Source organism: Aspergillus foveolatus (assembly GCF_047715535.1).
Source record: "Aspergillus foveolatus strain CBS 279.81 unplaced genomic scaffold BDW70scaffold_4, whole genome shotgun sequence".
NCBI classification, from domain to species: domain Eukaryota; kingdom Fungi; phylum Ascomycota; class Eurotiomycetes; order Eurotiales; family Aspergillaceae; genus Aspergillus; species Aspergillus foveolatus.
In genome coordinates this window covers 1-23,664 of record NW_027396068.1, presented here as the reverse complement: position 1 = coordinate 23,664, position 23,664 = coordinate 1, and the positions used below count along the sequence as shown (strand labels likewise).

Genomic DNA, 23,664 nt, shown 5'->3' with positions numbered 1-23,664 from the left:
CAAGATGGGGGGATGCTGGTGGTGATACTCCTCAAAGTTTAGGTATATCTAAACGTACTCCACCAACATGTTCAGAATGTAATATTCAGTGGCATAAGAGAACCAGCTGTCCTAATCGTTATGGAATTTAGGTTATTCAATTTGAATCACTTTTGGTTGTTGTATAGTACATTAAAATTGAGCAAGCATAGTTTTCCACGGCGGACCCGGGAAATACGTTAGTGTCTCCTACCGTAGGCCTCCATTCCATGGTCAGGATGGATTACACGTAGCGAGTGTTCATCCATGAAGACGGGCTCACTGGATACCGGCTGCCAGAGGCTCGGAGGAATATATTGGTCCGGTCCGCTAGCTAGTCCCAGCCCATGGATTGACAACGGAGACCTGGAAGTGATGTACAGCATGTAGATAGTCTATTTCTTAGGGGATCGTAGTCAGAACCGCTAGTATATATATCAGACTTCTAGTTCTTCTGTACCTTGACGCCATTTAAGCAACTTTTTGAATAAGCAACTCGTTGACCTAGCCTCATTAATCACCTTTTATCATTTCTAGAGAGCCCCAACGTCTCAATGCCTACGAGCATGGCATCTTCATAAGAAACCTAGAAAGAACTCATATCATTTTTAGATAAGGCAGCGTGGATGTCTACGCTTGATGTAGTGCGCGCACCGATACCTGGAACGGGCGCCTGTCAGATCAAAGGTCTGAACTGTCCACCAGATTATCATAGTATTAGTCTCCAGCTATCTAATACCAGTTTCGAAGTGACAGACATATGGGTAAGTGATAATAACTAATCATGGCCTTGCCAAGTCCGCCTGAGCGCAGGCAGCACCTAGCCATAATGTCTTCAGACAACTGCGGGCTTCCAAGTGCAACATCCACTCAGAGAGCCAGGCCAAAGAAATTGCAACTTGCCGCTTACTCTGTTATTGTGTCTGCCAACCTATGAGGTTTACGCTCCTGTGAATTTAGGCTGGTTCGGCAGTCAAACACTTGTCTCCCATGGTCCCAGATACAGCTGCGGAGGTCCATGGATGCAACATAGTAACAGGGTCATGACGAAGTCTATTTGAGAACAGCGGCTGAACCCGGTGGTTCCGCTAAGGTGACATCTGGATAGGACTACCTGAGTCTCGATCGTTTACTGTGGCTCCCGACTCCAATAACAAGAGCGCTCGTTGTGTAAGTGCCACCATCACCACACCTCTGTATGCCGTGGTTCTTCACACAAGCATATTACAGGCACAAAGATGAGATTATTGCATCACTCTAACATAAGCCAGTTCATGTCGCATATAGCTTCGACATCCCCCGTCTAGAATATCTGGCGATTCAGATACTCTTAGCACATCGTTCCAGTCTCCATCTACTACCTGAAACGTTCCAACATGACAGCCCGCGGCGACATCACTCACCAAGCGATAAGCTCCTACTTCATCGGCCCCGAAGCCGAGAATATTGATGAGTTTAAGACCAGTATCACAACTATCCTTACAGAGCTCGAAATTGCTCGGAAGAACTACTTTCCCCAGCCACCGGTCAGTGAAACTATAAGGAAGCCAAACCCGACAATAGTGCCCTATTGTAACAGCATCCTCCTCTGGACAGGACAAGAAGTTCATCCCGCCCGAGGTCAAGAGCTTGCCCGAGTTCCAACGCCTCACGGGGAAGTTTAGAGAGACAGTAGGTAGGGCCGCCCGATTACTTGGTGAGAAATCTGTGCCGTTCTGGTCTCCTCGGTACCAGGCGCACATGTGTACGGATCTCAGCATGGTATCGCTTCTCGGGTACTTTATGACGATGCTCTATAATCCCAATAACGTGGCAATTGAAGCGAGCCCATTCTCGACAGCGGCTGAGATCTTGGCCGGCGAGCAGCTTTGTGAACTGCTGGGATATAATACCCAGAAAGGGGTTCAGGATCTGCCGGCAGGATGGGCCCATATCACCTGCGGTGGGACTGTCGCGAACCTGGAGTCTATCTGGGTCGGTAGTTGCCTCTAAAGTGACCAGATCCACGTATAATTACTCATGCTAACTGAATCTGCTATGTAATGAGCCCGCAACCTGAAGTTCTATCCGCTGTCGCTCTTTCAAGCAATCACGGAAGGAGACCTCCAGTTTGCCAGGAATGACTTCATTGTCAAAACGTGTGCAGGAGCAGAGAAAAACTTCGCAAGCTTGTCAACGTGGGAGCTCTTGAATCTCAAGCCTGAGACTGTCCTCGACCTGCCAAAAATGCTGCACGACCAGTATGGTGTGTCGCCAACAACATTGAGCAGGCCCTGGATAAGTATAACATCCAGACGACCAGCAAGGATAAGCTGGAGGACGCGTTTCAGATCAAGAAGCCCAGCCGGTATCTGCTCTCGAATACCCGTCATTATTCGTGGCCTAAAGGAGGTGGTAAGGCATCCATGTTGGTTGAACCCGTCGTCATATATGGCACGGCTGACTAGGGCATAGCCGTTGCCGGCATCGGCTCCGAGAATATGCTCGGAATTCAAGTCGACGCGGAGGCAAGGGTCGACCTAGTTGACCTGGTCTGCAAGCTCGAGCAATGCCTCCGTGAAGAACGAGCCGTCTATGCCGTTGTGGCCGTCATAGGCTCTACTGAAGAAGGGGCAGTCGACCGGCTCAGCGAGATTCTACGGATCCGGAAACGGTTTCAGAAGCGAGGGCTGTCTTTTCTCGTCCACGCGGATGCAACATGGGGCGGATACTTTGCGTCCATGCTTCCCCGTAAACTTAGGAAGCAAAAAGACCCGCTGAAAGGGATGACCAGCGATCAGGGCTTTGTTCCAGACCTGGGCCTGAAGGTAGAGACTCAAGAAGATCTTTTGGCCATGAAATACGCAGATTCAATCACTATCGACCCGCACAAGGCTGGGTATATCCCATACCCTGCGGGGGCCCTTGCTTATCGCGACGAGCGCATGCGGTCCCTGGTGACGTGGACGAGTCCCTATATTGGACGGGGCTCGCTTACCAATATCGGGATCCATGGAGTCGAAGGAAGGTGTGTCAAGTCAAGCTCGAGATGACGGAGATCATCGCTGACCCAAAGCTAGCAAGCCAGGTGCAGCGGCCATGGCGACGTGGCTTGCGAACGAGTGCGTCGGGCTAGATCAGAATGGATATGGGGCGCTTCTGAGCGAAGCCACCTTCACCTGTACTCGAGTAAGCACTGTTGTCAAACCGCAATCTGCATAGACTGATCTGTCTCTAGCTCGCCGCTCACTGGGCCGCAATGACGACCAAAGATGACTCCTTCATCTGCGTGGCCCTGAATCGCCTCCCATCGGAGGTAAATGGAGGCGACGTTGAGGCCGAAAAGCGACTCATCCGTGAGCAGATCCTACCCAAGTCCAATCAGGACATTGTTGCCAATGACAAAACGCTGCACACAATGTCGCTCCTGCGAGCTCTGGGATCCGACCTCAATATCAACGCCTTTGCCCTCAACTGGCGATACGAAGACGGACGCCTGAATGATGACATTGAAGAAGCCAATTACCTGATGTTGCGCGTGGTGAAAAGGCTCTCCATCAGCTCACCAAATGATAAGCCGTTGGAAAAGGACTTTTACTTGACATCCACAGAATTCAAGCACGAGGAGTATGGGCACTGTGCGGAGCTTTTTATGGACCGTCTAGGAATTGCGCGGTCCAAACAGAACCTAATGGTTCTGCGCAACGTGGTCATGAGTGCGTTTCCAACAGAACATGATTTAATCGACGCTTTGATTAGGCGCTTCCGGGAAGTAGTGGAGGAGGAAGTGAAAGTAGGCCTATCCTCTGCGTTGCCAACGATATTCTAACATCCCCAGGTGTGTCGTGACCGCAACGCCATCAAGCCCGATACCCACCGCTTCTACATTCAAGGAACAGATGAAATCTTCTTTATTTATCGGTCACGCTTCCAGGAAGCCCGCTTTCGGCGTCAGCTTATTCTCAAGGGCAAATTCGACAAGCCTGGACATAAGGCATATACACGAGCCAGAGCAAAAGGGATTATCTATCTCAACACCTCAACGGACACGTGTTTTGAAACATTGTTAAACGAGGTCAAGAATCATAAAAAGGTGTCATTCCAAGGGAACTTGGTCGATAAAGATGGGTGAGCCCTCCCATTCTACTCGTGCTCTGACGGCAAGACTGATTTAATATCTTCGTCTAGAAACACTGGAACTAGCATATCCGTTTCCATCACTCAAATCATCAAGAACCGATCCCTGAACTCCCGAAACCGTGAACCGAACTATCCATCAACCTACATGCCCTTCTACATCTATGGGTCCGGCTCTCAGTCTCACATTTCCCACGTGCTTGTCAAATCCCCTAACATCGAGCTTGGTGCCGCAAACGTCAAACTCAACCTTGACACCGATGTCGAAGGCGAAGAACTCCTTGACACCGATGTCGAAGGCGAAGAACTCGCATGAGGCGCACTCCTTTGTCTCACCAATACCCCCGAGGCACCGATGCAGCCATTCCCAACCCGGGCCAGTGACATGGACCCTGCGAATGACTTCTTCTTCCGGCCAGGCCAGAGATTCCAAGCCAAGATATGGCGGGACCTCAAGCGGGCGGAGGATGATGGGCCAAACCTCCTGCCGGACTCCCTGGATGGATTTGGGCCGGAGCTTGCGAGCGGCGACGTTTTGTTGCAGGGTGAGGTGCTGGTCGATGCTGAAAGTGTCAATAAGGACCCGTTTGATAAACCATTGGGTGACGAAGAGAGCGAGCAATGGCGGGAGCTGTTTCAGTGTCTGGAAGGGGTTTGTGTGGGATGATGAAGATGACAGAGCTTGTTACTGGCTGGAAACGGCTCAAACCGTTATCTTATAAGCTCTATTAGTACGGAGGCCATAATCCTCTTGATATCTGTCTGGTAGCATGGCTCTAGCTTGATACATAGCTACAGAAGTGCCCCGTTGCTGTCATCAATACATGGGCTGAGTTTCTGCTTTCTAATCTGGTATGGAGACCCAGCGGCCGTCGGCTGAGTGCTCTATCACAGCCCTTTCATATCTATGTAACCCACCTGGACACTTCAACAAGCTAAATACACTAATACCCCATGGGCTCTATGCTCTGAAGGGATGAGAAGGATCTCATACGATTCTGGCAGTAACCTGCTGGGGAAGCAGTGCCGAATCATTACAAGAGACTTGCTCCAGACTATCATTCGGTACCTGTAGGGGTACTAGAACTCTACACGCCCTTGTGTATGCTATATCTGGTGATCCAGCACCAAACTAGCATCATAAATTAGGCTATGTTATAAAGGAAGTAATTACACTGCCAACAGTTAACATTCGTGGTCATGATTTGTAAATATTGTCCTTTCCTTGTTCTTAGCTTGATCTATAATCTGTTTCGCGCTCTTCTCCTCTTCCCCCGGATCAGCATATCATTGTCAATTTTTGGAGATTATTCATGGAACCACAGCTGCCTCCTCTTCAGTTGCACTTGCAGCAGCTTGGACTTAGCTAGCATGAACAAATCCTCATCGGCAGAAGCTAACCCATTTGAGAGCTGTGTCCGTTAACTTCGAGCTGACAGATAAATTGCAGATAAAGAAAAGAAAGCAGTGTGAGCTTCACAGTGCGAGTGGGTTCAGTATTCTATTTGGAGATGATCCAGACGACGGACCAAAAGCTTTGCAGCAAGACTGGCTCATCCAGTAATTACTGCTCTATCCAAAGCGACTGGAAGTACTCATATCACTCCCCACAAGGCCGGTCCGGATCCTGTGGGTTCCATTCTAGTGAGGCTGTGCCGCTTCGGTACGAGAAACACTTCAGCGAATAGATGTTACGTAGGACACCAGGGCTTCACCTATTCTCTATATAAAGATTCGTCACGCTCCCCACCTTTTCTCAATTGACCTCATGTCAGTAGTATTCTCCTCATTTTTCCCTTACTCTCCGCATCGACCTTTGCAGCGATGGCCGTCAAATACATGGGCATCTACGACTACGAGCCGTCATACCCAGCAGCCGTGGCCTTTTGCGTCCTCTTCGCCATGACAACCGTGCTTCATGCAGTTCAGTTGTGGCGAGGAAGGACGTGGTTCTTCGTTCCGTTCCTGACCGGTGGTGTGTGTAAGTTACCTGCCTTGCCCTAACTCTGTTCTGAACTCGGACAGAGCTGATGGTCTCAGTCGAAGTCATTGGCTATATCACTGTATGCTCCCTTTTCTTCCATTGATACAGAATACTGATGTGTACGCAGCGCTCGATTTCCGCCAACCAAGCTCCCGACTACGCCATGACGCCCGCAATCGTGCAGACACTCTTTATCCTGGTTGCGCCGTCCCTGTTCGCAGCAAGTGTGTATATGGAGTTTGGGCGGATAGTCGTGTGGGCAGAGGGCGAAAGTTTTGCTATTATCCGGCCCAGTTGGATCACAAAGGTCTTTCTGATTGGGGATGTCGTTGCGTTTGTTGCGCAGGGGGCTGGTAAGAATACTCTCCTGTCCACCTTGATTTCCATTATCTGGTCTAATGACGCTTATTATTCTGCTAGGCGCTGCTTCTCTCTCAAGTAGTTTCAGCAGCGGCGAAAGAATGATCAAAATCGGGCTGATCGTGCAGGTCATCTTCTTTGCACTCTTCGTCGTCACATCCGGGGTGTTTCATGTCAGGATCAGACGGCATGTTGCAAGTCTTGGCCCAAATCCAAGGGGCAGCCTGGCACTAGTACCCTGGGAGCTGCATCTTGTCGTGCTATACGCGGGCAGTTTCATGATCCTGCTGCGTTCGATCTTCCGGCTGGCCGAGTATGTGGGCGGACAGGAGAGTGTGCTGCTGCAGCACGAGTACTACGTCTTGGTCTTCGATGCGGCGCTCATGGTTCTCACTCTGCTGCTTTTCAATGTCTTTTATCCGGAGGATGTCGGGAAGAAGGAGCTGGAGCAGGGCCCTAGGAGCGTGATGCTGAGGGATTTAGCGCAGAGGTGCCAGGGTGATGTGCTGTAGGCTAGTCGCAATCAAACATTCAGTCTCTGAAGATGTCTCACTATCTCCCCTTGATAGCATTATTGCCCAATTTACTAGAGGATGCAGAGTTTACAGGCCCACCCAATTCCGAGCCTGTCAAGGGCCGATGGGGGCATCGGAATTAGGTGGGACTGCTCAGCCACCATTGAATCTGGTCTGGAGCATAAAAAGTAGAATTGATTCTTGTCATGGCATGAATACCATGAGGTTGGAAATTGACATAAGAAAAGATGTTTCTGTTCTTCAGTTGCTTTCTGCTCACCACCTACACTGCTCTCTCAGCGGCCATCGCCGAATACCCTTCTGACTGGGACGTCATCTTTACCAACGCCTCTTCAGTCCCTGCATCCTACCCTTTCGGTCAAGAGGACATCTTCCTGGCAAGGAACACCACCTCTGCACCCTCGCAACGCCCTCTACCCTGCGATGTCCTCAAACAGCGCGACGTCCCCATTACCCTGCGTGACAACACGGTCATCTACGCCGATGTCTTCCTGCCTGCCAATAGCTCCGAGAAACACTTCCCAGCTCTCGTGAACTTCAGCCCCTACGGAAAAAGCACCCCGGCCACCTTCGTCGCCTCCGGAGTAAGCCCTGCCTGGGTGTCAGGGTACGAGAAGTTTGAAGGTGCAGACGTAGCGGCCTACACATGCCGCGGCTATGCAGTTGTCAACCCTGACAACCGTGGGGCGTATCGCTCCGAGGGCAAGATCCATTTCTGGGGCTCGGTCGACGCCCAGGATGGCTACGATGTTATTGAATGGATCGCGGAGCAGTCGTGGAGTACAGGCAAGGTGGCAACAATCGGCGCCTCCTGGCTTGCAATCACGCAGTGGTTTGTTGCCGCGTTGAGCCCACCCCATCTGTCTGCTATTGTCCCCTGGGATGGGTTTAGCGACTACTACCGCGATAATGTAATGTGGGGTGGGTTTCCCAATCTCGGCATCACGGCGAGCATTACGACGGCTCTGATTGGGGGGTCAAAGGTCGAGAGACCGGACCTGATGACGGGTACGCATCCGTACATGGATGCGTACTGGGAAGATAAGAGCGTAGCCCTGGAGAAGATCAAGGTGCCGGCGTATGTTGTTGCGGATAACATCATGCCGCTGCACACCAAGGGCGCGCTGGAGGGATACCGCCGCATCAGCTCGACAGAGAAGTGGCTGCGCATCGATGACACGCAGGAGTGGAACGACATGTACAATCCGCTGTGGCAGGAAGACGCGCTACAGTTCCTAGATTACTTCCTCAAGGGGAGTGACAATGGGTGGGAGCTGACTCCGAGAGTGCGTGCGGCTGTCACTGATGCCGGGGGCTCGAACCGTCGCCTCAGTGCCAATGAGTGGCCCATCGAGCACACCGAGTACAGGAAGCTGCATCTGGATGCAGCCCGACACACCCTGTCGACGCATCCGCTCTCTCTCGAGGCAGAGGCGTCCTACCATGCCAGGACTGGCAACACAACCTTTGTCACAACATTCGCCCAAGACATGCAGCTGATCGGCTATTTCTCAGCACACCTATTTGTCGAAGCCTCCGGTGCAGACGATATGGACCTCTCTCTCACCCTCGAAAAGCTCGATCAAGACGGCAATCTGCTGGAAAACGTCCCGGCCTGCACCGTCGACCTTCAGAGCCAGTGTCTCGTGGCTGCTGGCTCTACACGCGGCACGCAGGCCCGCCTGCGAGTGTCCCTCCGCGATCTGGATCACAAAAAGTCGACCAGTTTCTTCCCCATACAGTCGTTTAAGAGCCCGCGGAAATTGTGCGCCGGCGAGGTTGTAGCTATTGATGTGGCGTTTATCCCGAATGCATATTACTTTCATGCTGGGCAGCAGTTGCGGTTGGTTGTCCAGGGGGCTGATTCTGGCAGCAACAATGGCTCTCACATCGTGCATACTGGCGGCAAGTACGGCTCTTATGTCCAAATTCCGGTAGTGCCGGTCTGAGTTTTGTGAAGATTAGATGGGTGGTTCGGGTAGATATGCTAGTGCTACGGACGCTGCGTATCGTCTCTGGTAACCGCGGTTGTATCAAGTTCTAGCAGAACGAGTGCAGCCTCAGTAGAGGTTGAAATAACAATTACGTCTGTCACTTTGAAATTTCATCTTTGTTTTCGTTTCTGGTACTCTCAGAATAATGTGGACTGGTACAAGAAATCGGTAGAAGATCGGTCGAAGGCTCCTCAACCACGCCAACCGTGAAGCGAAACCCTAATTGCACCTGACTTTGGCGCCTCTCGCCCAACGGCAATGGCCACATCCAACTACAGCAAAGACTGTCTAAATGTAGGACCGACGCCGACTCGGCCGACATTCTGCTTCCCATGATGGTCTGGAATCAAGGGCAGGGCTTGGACCTGCCCAGTGACGCTGTTGCCTGGTACGGTGGAGGCACCTAGAGGTCCATATTGTGGCAGTGCAAGTAGTATAGACTGCATCAGATAAGACTATTAGGGCTAGACTGAAAATGCATCGGAATTGGGTGGGGCCCTATCCTGCTTTTCACTGTTACCAGGCCAGAGACTTCCTTCTCCTGATCAATGCCTCTCTACTCCCCCCGAACAAAATGGAACGCAGGCGCGCTCCCTACGCCCACAAAGCATGTGAGGCATGTCGCTTTGCCAAGCTGAGGTGCAATGCCCGCACTCCGTCCTGCAGCCGGTGCCAAAAACAGGGCAGACCATGCGTCTATCGGGACAGACTGCGTCGACGACCAGGGGCGGTCCCTTTACCTTTGCACCCTGCACCAATTCGACACAGACAGGATGTTTATGATGACGTTCTTGACCGAATCTTCGCTCCGCTCCAGATCTCACGCCGGGCCGCCCCCTCTGAGGTCGGGGGAACGGTCAGCGTCAGCGTCAGCTGGGCCACCGACCTTGCTATTTACCAACTGCTCCACGAGCTCTTCCATTCAGTCCAAGATCCGCCTACGCCTACATGTGCAGTTGACTTGCTCCGTGACCGCACCCTGCTCTTCGCTTCCGACACAGTCTCGCCGTGGGACCTACTCCCCTTCACCACAGCCAGCAACGCGGACCTGCAGTTTCTACCCCCGGATCTGGCCATCATATCCTTCAACATCTACGTCTCTTCTTTGTGGAATTTGAATCCTTTCCGGGCTGTGGACGCCCTGCAAGCCGCGCTCTGCGATCTCTATGGGGTGGTTGGCTGCATGGAAACTAATACAGCCGACCGCGCCAATGTCCTGGCCATCCTTGCTCTCGGGGGGTCGTGCACTGGGAACCACGACTTTGCACGGTATGCACATCAGAAATCGGTTCAATATGCATCTGCCCCTGGCGCCAGGACGGGGCCCATTATTGATACGGATATTGCCTCCGTGCAGCATGGCCTGCTTCAGATAAGTACTTACCTTGCCTTGATCGACACGCTGATTGACAGCCCATCACGCGCAGTACTATTTCCATCTCAACCAGTACACGGTGTCCTACTCGATCCTTCAGCGACTCCAGCGTAACCTGTCCGCTTCCGGCAACGGCTGGCTTTCCGGTCTACAGACGAGAGACGAGATGCCGACGTTGATCATGCTGGTCGCTTTCGAGCGGTACAGTACCCTTCCTACCTGCTACCTACTTAAAGCTCAAATAAGACGCTAACAGCCGGGGCATGCGGTCAGCTACGTTTCTCTCTGCGTTGGCCGGGCATCCAATTTCCTTCCCGATACAGACGTCCATCTCCCTGAAAACGCCCACCCTGCCCTGTCCGCCATCAGCAAGTTCGGCACCATCGCATCCCAAATCCAGTCAATGCACCAAAAGCTACGCAAAGATCGAGACCTGTTTTCCCTCGCAAGAGCATCCCACGCGCTCCATGCCCGGCTCAACCATTTCCTGGACCAAACTTCCGCCAGCTGCCGCTCACTGTCCGCATCTGCGGCCTTGGAGATCGAGATCCTAGTCTGTGTTCGTAAGTTGTCCTTATCAGCACTCTTCGCCGGCCTTTATTCATGCACTTTTAGTCTTCCACTACTGTAATCTGCTCCTCTTTCGCCCGTTCGTAACACTCAAGCTGCTCTACACGCGCACGCGAAATCAGGAATCGACATCACCACCCGGCATACACATACCACCTGAGTACCTCGAGATCCTGGAGCGAGCATGTCCGCATGCAGCGCATGCCGCAAGGTCACTCCTTTCGCTTATTGGCCAGACGTTCCACTCCACGGGGTCTGCTCTCAAGGTACCTACGTAGCCTACGTGGTTGAGAACGCCCTTTAGTAGCTAATACATTTTTGTATAGGACCTCCCCCCAAACGGCCTCTTCCTTGAAAGCGCCTGCTTGTCGCTGATTCTCCAAGTTTTGTGTGAATCTGGCAGCTCCGCGGACAGCTACAGGAAAGAAGCTTACCTGGCAGATATCAGGCGAGGAATCGCCTATCTTTCCCTCATGTCCTGCCAGGCAGCTGTTGCAGACCGCATACAGGGCTTGCGGGATTTATTGATGCTCGTTGAGCCTGAGCGAGATTGGGATGGCTTCAACTCCGATGACACGTTCCTGGGGCTCAATATGCAGGTGCAAATGCCGTATGCTGAACCCCCACAATCTTGGAAAAATTTGGATCTGGCCTTGGACTCGGGCTTTAGTATGGATCTGCATCTAGACGCGGGTCTTGGTCTTGCGTGTGGGCAGATTGCACCTGCATATGTTCAAGGCGGCCTAGACGTCGACGCATCCTCCCCGTTTATGTCCAGCTCCTATCCGGACTACTCCATTCCCACTTCAATTTCACCTGTCTGTCCGGTCTCCCAGCCCTCCTACATGGTCTGCAACTCCGACATGTCAATACCTATATTAATGCCAACCACATAGATCAGATCTGATCCCGTCAATGGTTTATATGGCATAACACTGGGTGTCCTATATGCTACCACAGCGCGGCAAACTTCTTAGAGCTGCTCGAAGTTATAACCTAATTTAGCCCAACATAGGCTTAGGTCTTCTTCTACTTCCTCCAAGTCAGCCAGCCGCTTGCGCCTGGTGGCAACCGTGAGCCTAAATCGAATCCCCTCGAGCACCTGAGCACCTATTCTGTGGCCTGCCCTGCCACCTATATGGTTGTTTTGTTTTCAATCCACATTCCGTAAGTCGTAATTCTACTGAGTCTAAATGTATGCATACGTTAGCCTCGGCATGTGCTTAAACCAATCGAAGAAGATCTTGGTTGTCAGACTAATTTGGCCTCCCTGTACAATTATTTGCATACGTTTTTAGATCAAAAAACTGGAATGCGAAGCTGCATTTGCAGTTCACATCCATGCAATCTCATTTGAAATCAGAAAAGCAGTATAAAAATACATGATCACAACCCATCCTGTTGCAAAAGAAATGCTCGTGGGTCAGTAAGCGAGTGGGAGCCGTTTCAGTTTAGCTTTCGTATATCAATTATCATTGAAGGAGAGCCAGGTTTTTCTTGTTCTATCCAGTTTTGGGCATCTTCGAGGCTCTCGCATACACAATAGCTGAACTCAACCTCAAGTCCGAATCACCATGACCGGGTAGGTGTCTCGTGCAGCGACGGCCTGCAATGGACGCCTTGATACAGATACCCACAGTGTTGACATCCGGCTATTCAGATAAGGCATCTTGCAAGGCGGAGCCGGTCCATCCAGAGACCCAATTGTCTCTAGAGCCGGCCGGCCAAAGCTTATGACAGTTGACACAATCTTTCAGTGAGCCGGAACTCTTCATCAAGATTACTTATATGCTTCTCACGCCACAATCTGTTACATCCTTGCCAATTTCTTTTACCCTCAACGGGAGATGCTCGGGAGGACCATCCTCCTACTGAGCTCGCAACAATCTTAATCAGTCCAACATCCATTCCTTGGATCATTTCACATGGTACTTGACCCAGTCTCAATGCCAATGGATTGAGACTTTCAAAGCTCTTTATATCTGGAACGGCCAGCCAATCAAGATGTCTTCTGACAGTGCATCTGCCTTGTCTCAGGTCTCAAGACCAGGCATTCCAGTTACCACCTGTTGGTTGGAAACCGATGCTTACTTATACGCGATATTCAGAAGGACTAACAGAACTCTTCCATATGCCTGGTGAGACTAATGTTGCAGATGTCCTATCGAAAATCTCTGAAGCGACTAGGTTCACGAGCTTCGCTGGGAATGTCAAGACCTCTATGTCTCTGATTGACCAGTTTGGCCGTCTGCTCGCTTGGTGTGCCTGATACACGACATTCTTAGATTTATGCCTGAGGCATACAACTCGTAACTTATGGGGAAAATATACCCCTAAGTTAAAAAAGCGTCATGACGACCAGATTAGTCTTAAATAGTCAGATTTCCAGGATGACATAATCCCATAGATTCGTCAGTAGGAACGCCAAGCAGCAATCAAACATGGTGCCGATGTCGTGGAGCCTCACCAATCATACTAGTTCCTTAGAGCACTAAATATGCGCCCTAACTGCGCCGCCAGTAGACCCTGGCGCAAAAACAGTTATGAGCTTGCCTCCAGGCTTTCCTGTTGTCGTGACTCGTTCAGGGGCAACTAGCTTATCAACCTAGCGCGTCGCGCGCGAACTGCAATTTTGCTGCTTGTGAATTTGCTCCCTTTATCATAACGATTATGAAGCTAATATGCTTCTACACTTCTGCCTGATTCTCAGTGCTCTACCAGCTGTGCTATGCTGTATGTTTTTACATCCATCCGAGGAATTCCTGATGACAACTAACACATTTTTACTCAGTTCGGTTGGAGCTCCCAAGCGAAAGCGCAGCCATTCCAACAGACTCTTCACAGTCTCCTGGCACTTAGAGGAAGATGACGATGCCAACGGTGAATTCGAGATAAATCTCGAGTATCTGGTCATTGACGGCGAGACCAACACGCTCATCTCCAACACAAGCAACGTTGACGCAACGGAGAGCTCGACTGTCCTGCCCCCAAGCTTCCTTCCGGCAGTCCGACCCAGCGAAACGATTCCAATCGGTATGTTGATGCATGCGATTAAGGACGGACAGTGGACGGACCCTCACGCGAGGAAAATTCTCTTGGTTGGGCGAACGCAGGAACCTGATACTGTTACAATCATTGCCCCTGCTACAATGGCAGCAGGAGAGACAACAACAGCGGGCACGGACATTGCATTGAAGACCCCAGCTCCAAATAATGTGTCAGAGGAAGCCAATGAGGTGCAGGAGGATGAAGCGGGTTCCGGAGGGCTTTCGACAGGTGCAAAAGCCGGAATTGGTACTGGCGTTGGTGCTGCAGTTGTTCTCTTCATCGCGGCAGTGTGGGTTTATCTCACTCGTCTCCGAAGTGAAGTAACTGCGCCAGGTGTGAAAGGATGACAGCGATATACCTGAGCTAGAAACGAGAGAGTGGCGCGTCTTAGAACTCGAAAGTACCAACAAGAGTACAGGTTTACCTGTTCAGGTAATGCCAGCAGCCGAGAGCCAGCCAGGCGAAAGGTATGAGCTGAATGGATGAATTACCTCAAGCATTATAGTATAATAATATGCATGTGTAAAAAACTTCGTCCGTTCTACCTAAGGGACCAGCAACCTGCTGAACTCCCTTAAACAACTCAGGACGTTACTTCTAACTGCCAGGTTATAATAGCAGTACCGATAAGAGCCACTATATATCATCGAATCCCGGTCTCTCTAGCGATATCATCATCTGTTAAGCCCTCCTTTAGGCTGAAAAGATACTTATCGAACCTCCTCGACACATCAAGCACATGCTGCAAGTCCGTATAAGACATGCTTTTCCCCTTGAACTTGGCCAGCTGTCGACTGGTCGTAATAGCGTTCCGAATTTCGCGTCCGTTCATCTCCTGGTCTGCCAACTCGCTGATATAGCACTCAATATCATCGAAATCGATATCCGGATCTTCTAGCCGCTTTAGGCGGTTTATTAGATTTCGCCATATTTTGAATCGCTGGGAACGAGTGAGGTTTGGATAGTGCAAGGAAATCTGGATGCGCGACTTGAATGCTTCGTCAAAGGTGCCAACGCGGTTGGAGGTCAAGATAAGGATGCCGTCATAGTACTCAAGAATGCGAAGAAAGATTGTCACGAGGGCGTTGCGCTTCAAATCCGACAATGTGCGCTCTTGTAGAAAGACGTCTGCCTCGTCAAGCAGCACGATGCAGTCCCAGATCTTCCCTAGATGAAGAGCGGATTCAAGGTAGTGTTCGACAGTCTCCGGAAGTGTTCCGATATCACCGCAGGTTACCCGATATAGAGGCTTCTCTGCTAGTTCGGCGACACTCTCGGCAGTGAATGTCTTACCAGTGCCAGGCCCGCCGTGTAAGAGGATGGTCAGCCCATTTCCCTTGTCATCGATCAAGTCAGTTCCCTGTTCGGCTTTGAGACGGTTGGTTATTAGCGCTTGAACGAGCTCTTTGGTCTTTTCGTCAATGACGAGGTTCTCGAAGGCCTTTTTGTTCCATTCAACTTCCTTGATGTGGTCAACCTCCAAGTTCACTGTTCATCTGAGGTCAGAGCAGAACAATATCTTGTGACTCGAAAGGTGGAGAGGTATCTTACCCCATTTCTTGCGTCGGAGATTGAATCCCACGATGCGTGGCGGGAAGAGAAAAATCTCGGGTCCTGTGGGCGGTTCATCATTATTCATTCGCTCGCGGGAGATTTCTATGCGATTTGTTGTGGGCGGTGGTTTCGACTCGGGATGGAGTTGCCTGTATGTTGGAAAGTCGATCATGAACCGTTCACTGTTCTGAATATCTAGTTAGATAATCTAATGATGAGACCGGGTCAGAAGACGGAAGGGGCTTGCATTGTTGAGCGAATCAATGTCATCGCCTCCACTATAGGAAATAAACTTCTTCTTGCGACATGCCCAGAATGTCTTCCCCCGGCGCTCGAGCTTTTCGCGCATTTCTGGGCTTGTGTAGTCAAGGGGTGTCACCTCGAGTGAGTTAAGTGCCACTTCTTCATCCGGGTTTTCGACATCCAGGTTAATCTCGAGAATCGCGAGTTTCTGGTGGAAGACGCCGTCAAATTCATAAGACCACGCCGATACTTCCCATGTCTTGTCAAACTGGTCTTCCTTTTTCGCGTTGTACTTTTGTGTAGGCTTTGGGCTAACCCATGATGTAGCTTGGTAAGCCTGGGGCAAACCCCTACTCTGGAAAACGAGAGGGTCACCAGGCCGTATGAGATACTTCATCGATTGACAAGAGATGACCCCTCGTGCAATTTGGCTATCCGTGTGTTTATATTCTGCTCCGTAATTGATGCTCACCCAGTCTGCAAATAGCTTGATAAGATTTCGCTGAGAGGATGGGATGCTTAGGGGGGCCGAGCTATATGAAAATCGAAAGCAATACCAGAAGAGGTAGGGAGAGGGAATCTCCCTTGAGATATCAAAAGAAGGAAAGAGATGCCTAAAATTCAATTGACTTTCCAGGTAAGCCTGCATAGCCAATTTCATCTCGTCTGAAGCGAAGAAGACCGCTTCAAAATCAGGTTTTGGAAGAGGTGGAAGATCTGGCTCCTCGCCAGCCACTTTCACAGGAGCTTCAGCTTCCTCGGAATTGTAGGTCCTGTAGATAACAAAAGCTAGATTGCTGCTTTGCTGCAGAAAGTGCGTTGACTTCATGGCAAAAGAACTCCCTCTCAGATAATAGCGGTTCCCAGCCTCTCGAATCCACATCGGAGGCTTGAAGAAAACCCTATCATCACATTTGAATCGGTAGACAACTTGACAAAATGGGCGACCTCCATGGATTGAATCCGGATCAATCCAACTTTTCAACAGCATATTCTCTTGTTCGAGGGCCCTGACGCGGTCTATTAGCTGCTTGTAATGAGACTGGAACTCAAGATGCCCAGTTTCCGTCTTGTCGACAGTGTCGCCAGAAATCGTTCTCGGCAGCTCCCCGGGCACAGAATCTCGGTGGCCGTTGAAACCTTTGTTTTCAGATGGCGATTGTATGAGGGTTTCAATAGGTGAATCGTTGTCTGAATCAGCGCCTGATGCGAGTCTATCAGTTGGACCATCTTCCAATAGTGAGCCATAACGCTCAAACTGAGAAGTCCAATTCTCTTGGGTAATATTTTGGCTTCCCCCTCGCATCGAATGTGGCAGGCCCTGGGTATCTCCTGGAGTCATAACCTCGTCTGGATAACTTATCGACGGGTCAAATCCGAAGCCAGCGGTATCCGTATCTGTGTTCAAGAAGGTATCAAAATCGAAGTTCTCTAGGATGTCTGGGTTTTCCAATTCAATAAAGTCAAGCGGAGGTCCAGATGGTGCAAGAGGGGTTAGGTTTTGGTAAAAGGAGTCTGATATCTGCTCTGTTGCCGGTTCTGGTATTGGGCTTATTTGTTGACCCAGACCTGGACGATCAATATGTGGAAGAACGCCTGCAAGTTGTCTCCGGCTCCAACCACTCTCAGTAGTTCGATCCTCAGATATAGTCGTATGCTTCCAGAAGGAGAATGGATTGCTGTCTAATTTATCTGCCCCAAGCCAAAAATCGACAGTCTCGGTGAGTCCTTCGGCCTCGAGGAACGGTGGTTGTAGGAACTCAAGCCCTTGCTGGAGATTATCTGCGGCAGGCTCTTTTTCACGTTGCTTATCAAAATATGCTGGGGAAGCGAGTAATACTGAATCTTCTGGTATCTCTTCTCCTTCACCGTCGTCTTCTTCCTCGTCGTACTCGTCTGACGGCACGTTTGATTCTTTTTCTTCCTCCTCTTCCTCGTAGTAAGAGCCCGACGGGGCGTTGAAACCCCTCTCCTCCTTGTCAATCTCGTAGCTTTCCTCGTGTGTTTCTTCAACCTCCGTAGGGAAGTCCGAGTGCTGCCGATGTCTTTCACTGCCAGGTGCTGCGAGGCCGTTGGCGGCTATGGCACTTCTGGTGGATAAAGTCTCAAACAAAGGGTCTCGAACGAAGGGTAGATGGCTTGATGGTGGAGTACGAGAACAGGGACTAGCGACGGAGCCCTGGGGTGATGATGCTTGGAGCCGACGTCTAACGAAGCTGAGGGAAGGATTGCGCAAGAAAGCCGGATTATTATAGGGCGGTTGCGACATGAAGCGAATACAGCGTGACCTTCGAGGGTTGTCGTGCAGGACGGTCGTATGAAAGACAACTGGGAGTTTATAGGTAGCAAGTCGAAGGGTGTCAGCTGTCTGACCTGGGAGTGTGAGGTGAGAAGGGGTCTGTGACGGGTAAGCGCTGAGCTGGCGCTTCTACACCCAATGAGGAAGAAATAATCCCTGTCGTGTTCGCACTGCTTGGAGCTAAAGATGACAAGAAGACCTGAGCACCTCTCCATAATCTTCACCTCAAAATCTGCACGCTCTGAGGGAAATGGCAAAGGACATGGAGGTCCATGCCCGCAATGTCCGAAACCTGGTTAACGGGAACGTCGCGGGGGACCAGATCGGAGGGAATAAGGTGATTTGCAGCTTTCAGCCCCTCCACTAACAAAAGCTCGTCGTCGTTGCTAATCTCACCATTGTGGACTAGATCACGGTCGAGATGCGCAATGTGATCTTCGACCCCGCGATCATCAACGAATTCGGGCTGAACCCGAGCGATTTTTCGGACGATATTCAGCGGATCGGTCAGCTTGTGTCGAGCATGATCCTCGCTGAGCTGAAGGATAATTTGTCAAGGCCCTCGTCCATCATCGTCGGGTTACCACAAACCAGACGTGCCCTCGAAGGTTAGTAGCGCTATTTCGACTAATATAGGGCCTAGCTCTCATCCGAATTCATCGCGCAGAATTCCACACATTGCGTTATACCGGTACCTTCGACACCTGTACGCGACACCCGGATGTCAAGCTATCCGATTTGCTTCCACATATGGTCGATCCGCAGAGCACATTTCGATACTATACCCAGGTGCGCAACGTTCGGCGGCGGAAGGAAGGTGGTTCCTTGTGCCTTTTGCGAAAGTCTCGCCAGCTGCAAAGTTGGTCAGCAAAAGTTGGTTCTTCACAGTTGTTAGTCAGGGGCTCGTTCCGTACTCGCCATACGGTCCGAGACTTTGCCGCGGATATGATTGAATTACTGCAAAAGGAGAAAAGACCTGTTGCTTGGGTTCTCCAGCGAAAGGGCACGGACTCAAGCTTATTTGATACGGTAGATGTCCTTAAACAACTTGTGTCGCAACTCTTCCAGCAAAGAACAGGCGTCCTAGATGAACGGGGCGCTTCACTTGCAGCTCGGAGACTCCAGGAGGCGGCGAGAGTAGACGACTGGTTCAATCTGTTAGGTTCTATTTTGGGAGGCATCAAGGAGGTATATCTACTCTTTGATACAGCAACATTCAGCAAGGAGGCGCAGGAGTATCAGTGGGCGCAAGGATTTGCCAAGCTCTATGATGAGCTTCGAAAACGTCAGGCTCCCACGGCAATTAGGGCTATTTTTATTAGCTGCCGACCACTCATGAGCCGACAACTCCAAACCAACTTCGAGACAGTCATCGATATGAGCTCATCCCGAGCAGTGCAGCGGCTGCAGTCTTGCCCTTTCCTGCCTTGAAGCGAATCCCGTAGGTGTAGGAAAGCTATATCTCATCATTTCTTGGATGTTCTTATACGTCTATATATGCTTTTTAGTCGTTTAGATACCCATCATATTATTTATCCTCTCCATGGCCCCATGACTCCATGGCTCCCTGCCGTTACCACCACCGATATTATCACCAGCAATCTTGTCTCCTGCAACAACATCTCCAGAGATATTTCCATTCACAAGATTTCTCGCGTTCCTCACATATAACACAGTGTGGCCGCTGTGTGCTCGGTCTTGGTGCGGGTAGCTCAAGGGTGGTATATAAGATAACAGCTCCTTCGCATACGCAGCTGCCACGGCCGCCGCATAAGGCTGCCACATATCATTTTTATGTGAATCCGCATAATCGCAGATACCTCGAATAACCAGGCCAGGGAATGAGTCAATCAACCCAGCAGCCTCCATCTCGACACAGATAATCCCCAGATCATCTCTCACCATGTCCCGCAGGGCGCTATCTTTAACTACAATGTCCGACGACCCAATCGTTCCATAGTGGATCACAGGGTCCAGGCTATCCCGGCCTCCGCGCTGAATAACGGCTGTCGGATCACATCTCTCACAGTCTCTGCGTCCTTCAGCATGCTCGAGCCCCGCCTGGAAAAGCCGATCATTTTCTGCGCCTCGGTAGGCGTACCCGCCGGCCTTCATCTTGGGATATTTTTCCAGCATTGCCGCCAAAAACCTCGGAATCGCGCTATCTACTCGCCGATGCAGCGCCTCAAGCCTCCCCACGGCAGCCAAAAGCACATCGGGCGGTGCTTGCAAATGACCCGTCCGCTCAAACCTCCCGCCTGCAAGAACCTTCCCCTGCCGGAACTGCACAACGCCCCCAAACACATCTTTGGGCTTACTGACAACAACATCACCGAGCCTGATATCAATTCCGTGAGGAATATTTGGAACCCCGCCGCCGATCCCGATAAGCAAGCTGAACCGAAGGCAAGGGAAATCGTTGAGTACCTGTGTCGCTACGGAGGCGGCACTGGTGTTTCCGATCCTGGGCATGGAGGCGACCACGACATTGTGCGCATGCATGCGGCCGAAGGTGTAGCTGTTCTTGTCGAGTGTTGTTGTAGGGAGATCTGGGTAAATTTCGTCGAGGAGCGCCTCGACGGGCGCTTGTTCGACGGGCAGCGGGCAGATTAGGGCTATTGTGTAGTCATCGCGAGTGAGAGTTTGTGTTGATGCCATCGTCGACCTTCTTCGGTGATTAATCTTAGAACTCTGAACCTATGGACAGCGTGAAACGCGTATGAGACAGGAGCGGGGCAGTAAAGGTTGAGGTTGAGGTTGAGGCTGTAATCACCCCGCAAGGCAGCACCAACTTGGTCGTAAGGCGCGGATCCAGCCTTGTCTTCCGGAAAAAAAAAAATTATTAATCAAAAATTAAGAATTAAAAAATTAAGGACCGTGGCGGTCACATGGAACAAGATCGTGTAAAGGTCTTACAAGGTCTGCAATTGCAGGCTTGTCTGGAGTTTTTTCTATAGGAGATGTAAGAGGAAATAGGGTATTGAAGGAAGCAAGTTTTCACCAGGCACTTCCCCAACACAGCCCCCGGCCAAGAGCTGAGCCTGGATCCAATATATATCAAAGCCCGGCCTCTCATGCATTATCGCCAATTTACTATCTTTCACACCACCACCCTATCAAAATGGTACGTGCCTCTAGCATCCACTAGATGAGTTACATCTAGCTCTCAACCCAGAGTGATTACAAAGACCATTGTCAAACCAACCCCAAGGCAAAAGCAATAATGAAGTCCCTCAAACAGGACCCAACAGGAGAGGGATTCATACACCTAGCCACGGACGGCGTTCTACGATCATTTGACGGAGACCGCAATGTCTTGGACTATAAACCACTCAGCCCCGACGAAATTGCATTAGTACTTGATGAATGGCCTCCTACACTCCACAATCAGCTAGGGAAAATATTTTATGGTGTTGATGGGCGTAACATTAAGGATGTGGAGCAGTTCGTCCATCCAAACCCTGATCTTATGCCTCCGGAGCCGTCCAGTAGCGGGGATCAGGAGGGCGTTATAAAAGATCAGGAGGAGGTCGCGGATAGGGGTACTCGAAAGTGAAACTTACTACTATGCTCAAAAGAAATAGTAGCTTCTGTCTTTACTAGGAGCATTCTCTGTTTTCTCGGCGTGCAAGTCCTCGACCAATGAAGGCTGGATTGTCATACTGAAAATTTTCTGATACCATGGCATGATTCATCCATATTTAGTACAAGCAGGCATATATGAGATTTCTTCCTAGTACTAGGTAGCAAAAGGATTCTCAGCACACGCCCATGATAATCTGATCTCCGCTGTGATTCGAGAGATACTACGCCAAGGGTTAACAAGGGTACAAGTGCTATATGTCATCAAACTTCCTCCGTTCCAAGAGCAGTAAATGAACAAAGTAGACCCCTGCATTGGGGCTTACAATCCTCACTGCTTGGCTACTGCCAATGCATGTCAGACTACGCACACAAGGCTGGCCCGACAACTAGTCCGCTGGACAGCCTCCGTTACAGGAAGAACAGTTCAAATCCGACTAGATGGTGAACTAGGACCCAGCCAAAAAATACTCTGCGGCTTACCACAAGGCTCACCAATATCTCCTACCTGTTTATGCTTTACCTGGCTCCCCTGTTCTGGCTCGGCAGACCAAAGGCTAGATTTGGATATGCAGACAACGGAGCCTTTCTGGCAACATCCCATTCCCTAGAGACTAACTCCCAAAGCCTGTCAGAATCTCTGCAGGAAGCCCTTGACTGGGGTCTTGCACAAGGGATTACCTTCGCCCCCAGACAAATATGAGTTACAACACTTCTCCCGACGCATGGCTGACCGGGATCCCAGATACACGCCATCAGTCTCAGCAGGCCTAGTCACAGTCTCAGAGAACATAGCATGACCCTACCTTCGCTGGCTGGGGGTCCTCTTTGATAAAAAGCTCACTTTTAAATGTCATGTCAAGGAGCTAGCTTCAAAAGCCTTGACTGTTGCCAACACCCTACGCAGCCTTGGAAATCCTTCTGGACAAAATAACCAAGGTAATACTATCTGGGGCAAGGGCAATCCTCCCCGTCTACCGGACAACACAACTTCCCGCACTTTACCGGGAGTCCGGGCTCCTACCAGCAAAGATCGAGCTCGATCATCTAGCAGCTATGGCAACAATTCGCCTCCGCCGGCTAGACCCCCATCACCCACTCCTGCAAAAGAGCAGAGAGGATTGCCCTAAGAGGCCACCCAACCAGCCGCCTTGCACGCCGTGTATTGGCTCTACCAGAGTCAGAGCGACTAAACCCACTATAATACGCCCCCTGGCTCCCTCATAAGACACGGGCGGCTGCCTAACAGCGAATCAGGGCCCCACTACACTGACCAACAAGGATCCCGCTAGAGAATTCCAAGACTTCTATGCCTTTCTCCCCCAGACTGATATAAAGGCCTTTATGGACGGCTCAAAACTAGCAAATGGGATGGCTGGCTCTGGCTTTGCCCTATACAAGTCTGGAAAGGTTTTCCTTCAGTCCTCCTTCTCCCTAGGTCCGAATAAAGAGGTTTTTGACACTGAAGCTGAAGCAGCCCTAGCAGGAGCTAGAGCAGCCTTTAGACTATACACAGCTCGCTTTGCCACCAATCTTTGGATCTGCCTTGACAATCTCGAGGTGGCCACACAACTCCTATCACCTTTTACAGGCTCATCCCAAGAGGTCTTTGAACCCTTCCATTCCCTAGCTGCATCCTGGCCCCCGCGAGAAAGGTTCCCCTATACTAACAGTGGCTCGGTACAAATCTGCTGGGTCCCTGGCCATGCTCAGATACCTGGAAATGAAGCAGCTAATCAAGCTGCAAAGAAGGGAGCTGCTATGGATCCCCCCTCTTTATATAGACACTTATTCGCCTCTCTCAAATGCAGGGCAATGTCACGGGCGTAGGTAGTATTGTTTTCAACTAGCTGTCCTGTATTCACGAGTATCACAAGCTTGGAGAAGAAGTATGAAGGTAGGCCTTCTTCTCCCTCTATATACGTGCTCCTAAGCTTCCATCAGATTCTGTCCATCCTCCTAGAATGTTCTACTGGTTGAGGGCA

The 23,664-nt window shown here is 50.7% G+C and overlaps 9 protein-coding genes across 9 annotated transcripts; 7 read left to right on the top strand and 2 right to left on the bottom strand.

Moving 5' to 3' along the window:
• Window positions 1-1,394: 1,394 nt before the first annotated feature.
• Window positions 1,395-4,801, top strand: BDW70DRAFT_147306 (pyridoxal phosphate-dependent decarboxylase family protein; the record flags this gene model as incomplete). Its single annotated transcript, XM_073738691.1, has 10 exons — window positions 1,395-1,544; window positions 1,621-1,996; window positions 2,066-2,258; window positions 2,321-2,412; window positions 2,473-3,025; window positions 3,078-3,186; window positions 3,236-3,790; window positions 3,836-4,125; window positions 4,201-4,426; window positions 4,484-4,801. 10 exons carry the CDS (start codon window positions 1,395-1,397, stop codon window positions 4,799-4,801), a joined length of 2,862 nt encoding a protein of 953 aa, XP_073599803.1.
• A 1,235-nt stretch (window positions 4,802-6,036) lies between these two features.
• Window positions 6,037-6,990, top strand: BDW70DRAFT_147305 (RTA1 domain-containing protein; the record flags this gene model as incomplete). Its single annotated transcript, XM_073738690.1, has 3 exons — window positions 6,037-6,119; window positions 6,227-6,471; window positions 6,539-6,990. The coding sequence occupies 3 exons, from the start codon at window positions 6,037-6,039 to the stop codon at window positions 6,988-6,990; spliced, it is 780 nt and encodes a 259-aa protein (XP_073599802.1).
• Window positions 6,991-7,241: 251 nt separating this feature from the next.
• Window positions 7,242-9,028, top strand: BDW70DRAFT_169430 (CocE/NonD family hydrolase; the record flags this gene model as incomplete). The annotated part of the gene is made up of 1 exon (XM_073742679.1): window positions 7,242-9,028. One exon carries the CDS (start codon window positions 7,242-7,244, stop codon window positions 8,961-8,963), a length of 1,722 nt encoding a protein of 573 aa, XP_073599801.1. The 3' UTR covers window positions 8,964-9,028.
• Window positions 9,029-9,582: 554 nt separating this feature from the next.
• BDW70DRAFT_156155 (Zn(II)2Cys6 transcription factor) lies at window positions 9,583-11,849 on the top strand (the record flags this gene model as incomplete). Its single annotated transcript, XM_073740148.1, has 5 exons — window positions 9,583-10,434; window positions 10,484-10,584; window positions 10,657-10,946; window positions 10,999-11,219; window positions 11,280-11,849. The coding sequence occupies 5 exons, from the start codon at window positions 9,583-9,585 to the stop codon at window positions 11,847-11,849; spliced, it is 2,034 nt and encodes a 677-aa protein (XP_073599800.1).
• A 1,709-nt stretch (window positions 11,850-13,558) lies between these two features.
• BDW70DRAFT_81095 (uncharacterized protein) lies at window positions 13,559-14,496 on the top strand. The gene is made up of 2 exons (XM_073744915.1): window positions 13,559-13,686; window positions 13,745-14,496. Exons 1-2 carry the CDS (start codon window positions 13,682-13,684, stop codon window positions 14,346-14,348), a joined length of 609 nt encoding a protein of 202 aa, XP_073599799.1. The 5' UTR covers window positions 13,559-13,681; the 3' UTR covers window positions 14,349-14,496.
• On the bottom strand, window positions 14,497-18,165 carry BDW70DRAFT_81088 (ATP-binding protein). The gene is made up of 3 exons (XM_073744914.1): window positions 15,803-18,165; window positions 15,553-15,742; window positions 14,497-15,489 (listed from the first exon to the last, which is right to left on the bottom strand). The coding sequence occupies exons 1-3, from the start codon at window positions 18,065-18,067 to the stop codon at window positions 14,645-14,647; spliced, it is 3,300 nt and encodes a 1,099-aa protein (XP_073599798.1). The 5' UTR covers window positions 18,068-18,165; the 3' UTR covers window positions 14,497-14,644.
• An 85-nt stretch (window positions 18,166-18,250) lies between these two features.
• Window positions 18,251-19,912, top strand: BDW70DRAFT_128215 (uncharacterized protein). Its single transcript, XM_073735403.1, has 3 exons — window positions 18,251-18,434; window positions 18,507-18,705; window positions 18,765-19,912. The coding sequence occupies exons 1-3, from the start codon at window positions 18,348-18,350 to the stop codon at window positions 19,526-19,528; spliced, it is 1,050 nt and encodes a 349-aa protein (XP_073599797.1). The 5' UTR covers window positions 18,251-18,347; the 3' UTR covers window positions 19,529-19,912.
• On the bottom strand, window positions 19,610-20,755 carry BDW70DRAFT_156150 (purine and uridine phosphorylase; the record flags this gene model as incomplete). Its single annotated transcript, XM_073740147.1, has 1 exon — window positions 19,610-20,755. The coding sequence occupies one exon, from the start codon at window positions 20,753-20,755 to the stop codon at window positions 19,610-19,612; it is 1,146 nt and encodes a 381-aa protein (XP_073599796.1).
• A 355-nt stretch (window positions 20,756-21,110) lies between these two features.
• On the top strand, window positions 21,111-21,677 carry BDW70DRAFT_128211 (uncharacterized protein). The gene has a single exon (XM_073735402.1). It carries the CDS (start codon window positions 21,321-21,323, stop codon window positions 21,651-21,653), a length of 333 nt encoding a protein of 110 aa, XP_073599795.1. The 5' UTR covers window positions 21,111-21,320; the 3' UTR covers window positions 21,654-21,677.
• The last annotated feature ends 1,987 nt before the right edge of the window (window positions 21,678-23,664 follow it).

What these genes read in the sequence shown, in the direction of transcription:
- BDW70DRAFT_81088 (XM_073744914.1), bottom strand. Translation starts at nt 18,067, where the DNA reads ATGTCGCAACCGCCCTATAATAATCCGGCTTTCTTGCGCAATCCTTCC. An exon ending in ACATTGATTCGCTCAACAAT is followed by an intron (nt 15,743 to 15,802) that starts GCAAGCCCCTTC and finishes CTAGATATTCAG; the next exon opens with AACAGTGAACGGTTCATGAT. An exon ending in TCTCCGACGCAAGAAATGGG is followed by an intron (nt 15,490 to 15,552) that starts GTAAGATACCTC and finishes TCAGATGAACAG; the next exon opens with TGAACTTGGAGGTTGACCAC.
- BDW70DRAFT_128215 (XM_073735403.1), top strand. Translation starts at nt 18,348, where the DNA reads ATGGCAAAGGACATGGAGGTCCATGCCCGCAATGTCCGAAACCTGGTT. An exon ending in ACCAGATCGGAGGGAATAAG is followed by an intron (nt 18,435 to 18,506) that starts GTGATTTGCAGC and finishes ATTGTGGACTAG; the next exon opens with ATCACGGTCGAGATGCGCAA. An exon ending in AACCAGACGTGCCCTCGAAG is followed by an intron (nt 18,706 to 18,764) that starts GTTAGTAGCGCT and finishes TTCATCGCGCAG; the next exon opens with AATTCCACACATTGCGTTAT.
- BDW70DRAFT_128211 (XM_073735402.1), top strand. Translation starts at nt 21,321, where the DNA reads ATGAAGTCCCTCAAACAGGACCCAACAGGAGAGGGATTCATACACCTA.